Genomic DNA, 9,722 nt, shown 5'->3' on the forward strand with positions numbered 1-9,722 from the left:
TTAACGATGTACTGAAATGCCTCCCTACAGAGCTCGGATCTGCCGTTATCCGCAACCCAGGACACCCTAGCAATTGGGTGCTACTTTCCATCAATCCTACCCTTCCCTTGCCCTTTCGAAGCCCTCAGGTATACACATCTGAGCTTCACCCCCTGGTCCTTGCCTGGCCCCGTGGGATAAAGCCCTTTCTCCGCAAAGACCTGGCCTCTACCTGACCTTCCCCTTGCACAACCCGGTCAATGGAAACTGGAAGAACGGCGGGGGGTGGGGGGCGGGGAACGGCGGCGGGGGCGGGGCGGGGCGGGGGTGGGACGGGGTGGGGTAAGGTCGCCAGGCCGCTGAAGTCGGGACCCTCACTCCGTCCCAACTCAGCGAACCGGAAAGGGGGCCGTGGATGAGAGCTGGACAAGCGGGCGCCAGCCACTCGGTGACGCCAGTCAGGTTGAGGCCTTATGGCGACACTGAAGTTAACTTTCCGGAACCGGTATCTCAGCACGTTATTTCTCGGGGGCTGCGACCCTGCGTCGTCCCGCCCCGGGAAAACCGGCGCGGAGCGGCGACAGCGCTCGAGACCGCGCAGACCACTTGGGACCACCTGCGCTCGCGGGGCGGAGCCCGACTCCCGGGCTACTGCGCAGGCGCGGCCCCGCCCACCGTGACCTGTGACCCTGTTCTTGCGCAGCATGGCGGCGTTCAGGGCTCTGGCGGCGGCAAGGCTGGCGGTGACCCCCGGGTTCGCGCCGCGTCCCGGCCTGTGGCCGCTGCCCTTCGGCGGACCGGCGCCCTCCTCGCGCGCGGCCTTCCACGCCTCCGCGCCGCGCCCCGGGCCCAGGGTTGCAGTGGTGAGCGGACGCGGGCACCTGGGGAGATTGGAACCTGGGGCCGTGGGGGCCGAGCGCCAAGGTCCGCCTTCCCACCGTCTCTGCCCGCGGTCGGCTCCTCTGCACCCACGCCCTCCCTCGGCTATCCAGCCCTTCCCCGCCCCCGAAGTCGTCCTTTACCCACGTTGGAGGCGGTCGGCCGCCCGGCGGACCCCTTGACCCTGGTGACCGGCCCTCCATCCCCGCAGGTGCTGTCTGGATGCGGGGTCTATGATGGAACCGAGCTCCACGAGGCCTCATCGTAAGCCCCCGGGCGGCTCACCCTCGGGAGGGCCGGTCCCCCTTTTCCTGAACCGTCTGGAGAAACCTTCCTGCTGGTTAGAAAGGCAGAGACCATGGTGGACGCGAAGGAAAACGTTTGAAATCATGCATGTGAAATACAGGGAGGCAAAAAATAAGCTTTTTAGCGTCACCTCTGATGTTGTCACCCAGCAGTAAACACCCTCTCCCCTCCTGTTTTTCCACACCCCTGTGTTACACACGTTGGAATCACAAGATTCTGTGTTTTGGAGATCAAGCTCCATCCCGTGTTTACAGCGTGATTGTTAAGGGTGGTGCAGTGACCTCACTGTTGGAGAAGGCAATGGCAACCCACTCCAGTACTCTTGCCTTGGAAGTCCCATGGCTGGAGGAGCCTGGTGGGCTGCAATCCATGGGGTCGGGAAGAGTCGGACATGACTTAGCGACTTCACTTTCACTTTTCACTTTCATGCATTGGAGAAGGAAATGGCAACCCACTCCAGTATTCTTGCCTGGAGAATCCCAGGGATGGGAGCCTGGTGGACTGCCGTCTATGGGGTCGCACAGAGTCGGACACGACTGACGTGACTCAGCAGCAGCAATGACCTCACTGTAGACAGGTGTTACTGGTGTAGCCTGTCAGTTGTTACCAAGTAGTTTATATTTTGGCTTTTCATTTATTTGAGAAGTTACTGTGAGCAGGACTGAAGAGGCTGTGAGATTCAAAGTTAGTTGGACGGGAGAGTTAGGTAGTGGTTAGAGAACACCCCAAGCCTGGGACCTCACTGGCCCCAGAGGACCCTGACGCTGGTGTGTGCACTGAGCCCTCCCATTGTGGGTGGCCAGCGTGTGCTGGTGTTGGCTGGACAGGGAGTGAATTTCATGGGTCGAATGTACACGAGGTCTGAGGAGTGGAGACCAGATCCAGGGATTCCCAGCCCTACCAGGAGATGGCTGTGATCTCTCTTGAGGTCATGCTCTCATGCCACCTCCTTCCCTGGAAGGGGGTGGTGACAGCCCTGCCAGGGATGGATCACAAGCCAGTGTTTGGGCTTGGGCTGGCACCAAGCAGCCCTGGGCAACGCTGCTATCATCAGCAGCTCCCAGGATGCCTGCGTGTCTTCCTGCCTCCCACCCCCATGAGGGGAAGGTTGAGGGGACCAGGACCACCAGAAGCCCTCCTCAAACCCTCGAGCTGGCCTGTGGGAGGACAAGTGCCCAGAGGCCGCCTGGGAACCCAGACATCCAGGCAGTGACCACAGCTGGTCGCCCGTCCCCACACCCTGGTTTGTAGAAGGAGCTTGGGCACTGGCTGGTCTCCTCCAGGTCAGTGACGGCGACTCACATGGAGGGCGTTTGGGTTGTTCGCGAGCCAGCTATAGCTATTTTCAGACCAAGGAGACTTAAGCTGTGTGAGGAGTGTGCACCTATCAGTCAGCTGAAACCCTGTGTTTACAAACACCTGTGGGCAGGAAAGGTTGGGCTGGGCACAGGTCAGTCTGGTCTGATTCCCCCCATGCAGGATCCTGGTCCACTTGAGCCGCGGGGGTGCCGAGGTCCAGATCTTCGCCCCTGATGTCCCTCAGATGCACGTGATTGACCACATCAAGGGACAGCCTTCCGAGGGCGAGACCAGGTACGAGCCCTCTGCCTCATCCCTCAGTGAGGACGGGGCGGGTTGAAACTCCCCGAGAGCCCACCCACAGTTGCTTCGTCTTAGCTGTGAGCCGAGTCCGTGTTCAGGTGGACTTCACAGCAGTGGTCCTGGGCTTGTCGCGGGCCTCGGGGTGTTCTCGCTTCTTGCACTACAGAAACAGTGAAGGTGGGTCTCTGCAGTGAGCTCTCATACCTGCCTCTGACCGAAGGCGTGTGTGTTCCTTTGGCCTTGAACCTCATCCACCCACCTGGGCCCCAGATATCTGTGAGCAACTCCTACCAGCGTTTCTGTTCTGAGGGCGTGCAGCCCTGCTCTCGGATTCCGTCCTGCCTGGGCTATGGGGTGATGGCCCCTGGAGGCTGTGTTTCCCAGGTGCCCTCAGGCCAGGGTGTGGACAGTGAGGGACAGGGTGGTGGGAAGGAAGCGTGGTGCCCTCTCCTGGGATTGAGGGCCCCAGGTGAGGACCCTGGCCCTGGGCTGCCCACAGGGCGGGAAGAAGTTCCCTCAAAGTCACCTCTTAACACTCTGCCCACAGTTCCGTCCCATCTGCTCTCTTCACTGAGCGCCACCTGGTGGCCCTGCCTGACGCTGGTGTCTGAGTGACCAGGTGTAGTGGTTCTGAGCACCATTTGACAGGGTCTGGAGACTGAGTGGTCCCTGTCACCGTGTGGCCTGACGGGTCCTCTTGGTCATGGCAGCTCCACCCCGCCCCCATCCATGCTGAGGGATGGACTGTCCGCACTGGCCCTTTGGGGCCTCTGCTCTTCCCTAGGAACGTTCTGACTGAGTCGGCGAGGATTGCGCGAGGCAAGATCACTGACCTGGCCAAGCTCACTGCCGTCAACCACGATGCGGCCATCTTCCCCGGGGGCTTCGGGGCTGCCAAAAACCTGTATGTGTTGCTGCTTGGGCTCTCCTCCTTTTCCCTCGGGGCGTTGGGTGGGAACACGATGGTGACAGGAGCAGCTGTGGGGGGACAGTGATGATGTAGCTGCCCCAGGACAGGGGACCCCAGAGGGAGGAGGCTCCCGGACCAGGGCATCAGGCGTGGAGTTGGGAGGCCGCTCCCTGGAGCTGTTCCCCGCAGACACCCGCCCTCCTGTGGACCTTGCAGTGGGGCCATGGCCCTTCCTTCCCAGTGGGGCCATTTGGAGCACGGTCCTGATGAGGCCGGGCACCCTGTTCTTTCTGCCCCGTGGGGAACCAGAGGGTAACTGGGCCTCGAGCCGGGAGGCCATCATGACCGCAGCCGTGACGTGTTTTGGCTTTCAGGTCCTCTTTCTGTTCTCCGTTCCTTTAACTCTCTTCTCCACATTTCATGGAAGTCCTCTTACGCTGGCCTCTCGGGCCCAGCACATCCCTTCCGCCTTGCGTAGGGCTGCTGCTCCCATGACAGAGGGGCTCGCTGCAGCTGGGGCTGTGCCAGGAGGCACCAGACAGCTGTGCCCGCGGCTCTGGGGCTCCAGCGCGGTGCGTTGTGCCCAACACCAGCATTCTCCTCCGTTGAGCCGTTCACTTGTGGTGGTTCTGCTGCAGCACGATGGCCTCCCAGTTGGCGCTGTGCCCGGGTGCTGTGCCCCCAGAAGCGAGAGCAGAGGTGCTTCTGTTCCGAGTCTATCCCTGCCCTCGGCCCTTCCCCTCCAGGCTCCTCTCTGCTCGCGGACGTCCCTGGAGAGCCTCCTCTCTCCACATTCCCAGCAGTTTCCACAGTCCTTCCTTCGCACTCCTGCTACACCTCGTGTCCACTGCCTCTCTCACGGCGAGCCTTGGGGTGCTCTCCACCGTCTCTGTGCTCCCAAGCCTCTTGGCAGGAGGTAGTAGGTCTCGTCTGCGTCAGCTGGGCTTGTCCCCCTGGTGGCACCAGGCTTCCATCTCTGAAGAATGCCTGGATTCACAGAGCCTGCCCCAGTCCCTAGACCCTGCCCAGTCTGAGGGCAGCGGCACCAGTGTGTCCTTGTGTGTGTGCTGGGGAGGGGGTTGGGGTTGTGTCCCTGGTGTGGCTCACGACCTGCCTCAGGTGACTTAGCAGTCGTGAGGAAGCGGGGCCTCGGGTCAGCATCCTTGTCTGAGCTCACAGACCCTGGGGAGCTCTGTCTGACCTTTCCAGAAGAAAGGCCAGCTCCTTGCCAGTGGTCTGTGCAATACACATGGGGCAGCAGGCGAGCTCAGTGTGACCCATTCCCTGTGGAACCCCAGTTCTTCCAGCAGGGGACCCCAGGACCCCTCTCCAGCACCGTTGCCAACTCTGTTTTCCACGAGATTTACACACGTGTCTTAAAAATCCAGTAAGATGGTAGCCTCTTGTTCTGCACCTTGTATTTTTCAGTTAAAGCTGCGACTTGTCCCTTAACAGGTGCCGTACATGCAGATCCCATCATGTAGTGACGGGCTGATGAGACTCCGGGACTCTTCATCACTGGTGGGGGTTTAGCTGATGTGCATTTGGTTAAAGTGTAAAGTCCGACCCGTTTTGAGGCTCCCACACAGCCTGAGAGCCTACCAGGGCAGAGGCCTTGACCACATGAGCCTGGCAGAGGGGGCTCGTGGCAGAGACTGCTGTGGCGTCGCCAGGTCTGAGCCCACCTGCTGGAGGGGGACGATCCAGACCCTCGGTGCTCTTGTCCTGTGAAGAAGACGGGTCATGTTTGACTTGACTCTCATCCCTGTTAGTGATACGCAGGCTCCGTCATGGGTTTCAGACCAGTGGCACTTGCTGCTGCTCCGGGGCTGACCGAGCAGACGGCTGAGCACCCACACGTGTGTGCACACATGTCACTTCTTCAGCTGCTGAGAAGCTGACGAAGCACTCCGGATCCAGGAGGGGGTGCTCCCCAGGCCGGCGGAGGTGGAGCCCCGAGGTCTGAGGAGTCCTCTTCTCGTGGCAGGAGCACATTTGCCGTGGATGGGGGCACCTGCAAGGTCAACAGAGACGTAGAGCGCGTGCTTAAGGAGTTCCACCAGGCTGGAAAGCCCATTGGGTAGGTGCGGCTGGGAGGGCCGGCCATAGCCGGGTGGTGGGAGGGCCGTGGTGGAGCCCGCGGCGTGGCCATGCTGGGTCCCCCAGCCAGGAGCTGGGCTTGGAGCTGTGTGGTTTTGGAAACTTTTGGACCTTTACTCACCGTAACTCAGGGGATTTTGTGTGAGTTCACAAAGCCTTCCAGCTCTGAGAATTCTGAAGTTGTGTGGTTGCATTAGTGTTTCTGGGTGACATAACAGAGAGGGGAGAGGGTGAGTCTGTCCATGTCTAGAAGGTTCCCTGGTCCTGCTCTGGCCCTAGGCTAGCTGGCCTGTCCTTCTTGGAGCCACAGTCACCCTGAGCACCATGCTGGCCCCTGTGACACAGCTGAGCTGCTTTGGGGACTAGGTCCTGTGGCGGTCGCACACTGGGCCGACACTCAGGGCCAGCCACTCCTCACCGCCCGGTCCTTGGTCTTCGGTCCTGGTCCCAACAGACTGGCTATAACTCACACCAGGAGGCTCTCAGGGACAAGAAATGGCCATGTCATCATCAGACTTGCTCGTCAGGCTGTCCTGTTCACGAGCATCCCCAGGGGGCTCCTTGGTTCTGCTTTATTGAGACAGTGGTGCTGGAGCGCATGGGTCGCGTGGGATGGGATCATCCCTGACTGGGGAAGTCCTCCCAGGAGCACAGTGGTGCACAAACGCATTGAAAGCAAGATTTGCCAGTCCTCCATCACACAGCTGCTTGCTGCTTTATCTCGGCCAACTGGAGAAGGAGGTATAGAGTGCTCAGTCTGGAGGAAGCACGGAGGCTGGAGAGGACAGCCTACCAAGGGTTCAACGTCCAGGACACACATTCCGCTGCGCCAGCGGCCATAGCTCTAGAGGGCATGTGCCCGTACAACACCTCTGCCCCAGACCCTGGATGCTCTGACTGCCCGTGGAAGGCGGTGCCGAGCAATTGCAGAGCCCAGCTGATCAGCCCTGGTGCCTCGCTGAGGCAGGGCCTTGCGCTCTTCCTCTTAAGAATTCGATGGCACGACGAACAGGACGGGTCCCCAGCAGACTGACCACCTCCCGGCAGGCGCTCCTCCACCTCCCAGTGGGCACTCCTGCTCCAGTGAGCAGATGCCTCAGCCAAGCTGCATGGGAGCCGGGGGGAGGCGCAGGGTGGGGACATGGCCCTGTGCTGGCTGCCAGGTCACTCTGGGCAGCTCTGTTCGGGGCCTCCTACAGCAGCTCGCCCGTTTCTTTCTGTGAGTGGCCATGTCGTTTGACCGTGAGCGAATGCCCTTTCTAGGTCAGGGCTCCTCACATCCTGCTTCCAAGCCGCCTGCCCATCACTCCTCGGCCTGCTCGTCAGGATTACGGACGGTGTAGGGGTGCAGCCAGCTTTGTGCCAGGCCTCTGCATTCATCCCCGCACTGCAGGAACCCCTGGAAGCCTGCACCTCGGCATCGCCTGCTGAGTTAGGTGCCTGTGACCTGGTGACACGACAGGCCCCCAGGGCGCTGGTTCCGATGACGCTCACCTGGTCCAGGCAGCAGGGATTTCTCTTGTTCCCAGATGCTGGGGTACCAATTAGTGAGTGTGAAGATTACATTCTTATGACGTTTTATGACAGGGAGTGCACGCTTGGTCTTAAGGTCAGCTCAGGACCAGATGAACAGGTGGGGAGGTGGGGCAGAGCCCCTTGGGGGCATTTGGGCCCCAGGGGAGTGGGGCTGGCCAGGCCCGGAGCTGCTGTGGCAGGTGTCACGCGTGCTGTCTTGGGGAGCAGGGCACTGGTGCAGCCCTGGCTGGCTCCCGTGGGCCTCAGTGTTTGCTGATCCAGGGGCTCAGGAGCTGCCAGTTGGAAGCCCCCTGATGAAGAGCAGGACCTCAGAGCAGGCACCCACGTGGCAGGTGTCCCCATGAACCTGCTGGGCGCCTCTGGGGACAGCCTGCTCTGGGGGGCAGGGGTGGGCTTGGCCTGCTGCTAGGACAGGGCCCTCGCCTCCCCTCAACAGGCCAGGCGAGGCTGCTGGTTGGACCACGTTCCCCAGGCCCTGCTCTCTCTCCAGAGAAGGAGGTCGGGTTGGAGCCGGTCAGTACTGTACGGCTTCTCTGCGCTGTGTGACAAACCGGCTGAAAGCCTTGGCCAGAGACAGTGCTCCCATGTATGGTCTGCTCCCCGGGACATGGGACGCTGCCGGGCGCCTGGTGCACGTGTGGCAGCCAGGGCCTCAGCTGACTGCCCCCCAAGGCTCCCCAGCCTGGCGCCGGGCCCTCCACTGCCCCACGCTCCGCAGGTGTCAGTCACGCGGGCAGCCCGGGGTTGGGGTCAGACTGCAGCCCTCGGAGCCGGCAGAGCCCACAGCACAGGGGTCACGCTCCTTTCTGAGGCTCACTGTGTTCCCCAGGTGCCTCACTGTGCCCCGGGCCGGGCAGCCACGTGTGGTCCTGAGCTGACCCCTTCTCGTCCCCTTTCAGCTTGTGCTGCATCGCTCCCGTGCTCGCGGCCAAAGTGCTCAGAGGCGTCGAGGTCACTGTGGGCCATGAGCAGGAGGAAGGCGGCAAGTGGCCACATGCCGGGACCGCGGAGGTCATCAAAGCTCTGGGTGCCAAGCACTGTGTCATGGACGTGACCATATCCTTCCAACAGCCTGCGTGGCGTGGGGACCCCCTCCGGCCCCTCGGGGCTGCTCTGGGGCACTGCAGGGCGTGGGTGCCCAGGGCACCTGAGTGATGGGTGTGGCAGAGAGGCTGATGGCTCTCCTGCACAGTGGCTTTGTTCCCATGCCCCCGCAGTGGTGCCCGCTGACCTCAGCGCACCTCAGACTCGGGCTTCGTGGGTGGGTCAAGGAGACGGTCTTGGGCTCATGGCAGGGGTGGGGGTGGGGGTGGCTGTGTGGTGTGGAGATGCCCTGCAGCTGGCCCCTCTGGCTTGCCACTGGGATGCAGGTCAGGAAGCAGCGCTCTGTTCGTGGAGTCTCAGCAGCTCGCTGGCTGGTCTCGGGTCTTTGCTGAAGCAGCGCAGTCAGTGCCAGAAGCCCCTTCCAGGTGCTGTTGCAGGGCGAGGGGGGATGCACTTCTGGGGGCACGGGGTGGCGCTGGACACCAGATCATCCTGGTCCTGCCTGCGGGTGTTTTTCCATAACCTGTGTGCACGAGGCTCACGTGGACCAGAAGAACAAGGTGGTCACAACCCCAGCCTTCATGTGCGACACCGCCCTCCACCATATCCACGACGGCATCGGCGCCATGGTGCGGAAGGTGCTGGAGCTCGCTGGCCGCTGAAGCCTCAGCACAGGCCCGCCCAGCTCCCCGCACGGCCACCCTCCCGCCGGCCTGGGACCCTGCAGGGGCTGACTTTGCTTAAACATGTAGGCATCGTCTTTGTAAGGAGGCCGCTTCTCACACACTCGCGGCTGGGAGGCTGACGTGAGAGATTCCCCCAGCAAGGAGGGAGGGGCGGCAGGGCCCACCCTCTGAGGAGTGCTGGCTACTTGCTCTGCAGGCTCAGGCTTCAGCTCGAGTCTGCTCTTCAGCACAAGCAGCAGTTGAGGCGACGCCAGGCTGAGGTCAGGCTCACTTCAGGGCACCTTATGTAGCGTTTGGAAGAAACATTTTTGAAGCTTACAAATCTCATATTTAGAAAACCAAAATACCATCTCATCGGTAATTAAAGATTCTCTCACCTGGAGTAGACGTGTCCTGATTAGAATGACCTGCAGCTTTTCTAGAGCAGCAGGCCATCGCCTGGGAGGGTAAACTTGTATCCAAAACAGATAAGGACGCCCCGTCCAGGCCTGAGCCCGCAAATGAGGGGCGGCCCGCGTGAGCGCCTCACCTTGGGCTCAGGTCTGCTCCTTTCAGGAAGGAAGGGTGGGCACTGGGGGTGGTGCCCTGAGCAGGGGGGCAAGGGGACCGGGACGTGAGGGCGGAGCCATGAAGTGTGAGCTGTGCCGGCTGGCACCCTCCTCTGAGTGAGGGTGGTGTCT

General features: G+C 61.5%; 1 protein-coding gene across 2 annotated transcripts; it reads left to right on the forward strand.

Annotated features, from left to right (window-relative positions):
• The first annotated feature begins 649 nt into the window (after positions 1-649).
• Positions 650-9,424, forward strand: GATD3 (glutamine amidotransferase class 1 domain containing 3). 2 transcript variants are annotated; one of them, XM_061423034.1, is made up of 7 exons: positions 658-842; positions 1,070-1,122; positions 2,644-2,757; positions 3,551-3,670; positions 5,664-5,756; positions 8,212-8,368; positions 8,890-9,424. In XM_061423034.1, the coding sequence occupies exons 1-7, from the start codon at positions 684-686 to the stop codon at positions 9,016-9,018; spliced, it is 825 nt and encodes a 274-aa protein (XP_061279018.1). In that variant the 5' UTR covers positions 658-683; the 3' UTR covers positions 9,019-9,424. The 2 variants fall into 2 exon arrangements, with proteins under 2 accessions (XP_061279009.1, XP_061279018.1); XM_061423025.1 differs by lacking the exons at positions 8,212-8,368; positions 8,890-9,424 and adding an exon at positions 7,040-8,205 and having other exon boundaries at positions 650-842.
• Positions 9,425-9,722: the final 298 nt, after the last annotated feature.

This window comes from Bos javanicus, chromosome 1 (assembly GCF_032452875.1).
Source record: "Bos javanicus breed banteng chromosome 1, ARS-OSU_banteng_1.0, whole genome shotgun sequence".
NCBI lineage: Eukaryota > Metazoa > Chordata > Mammalia > Artiodactyla > Bovidae > Bos > Bos javanicus.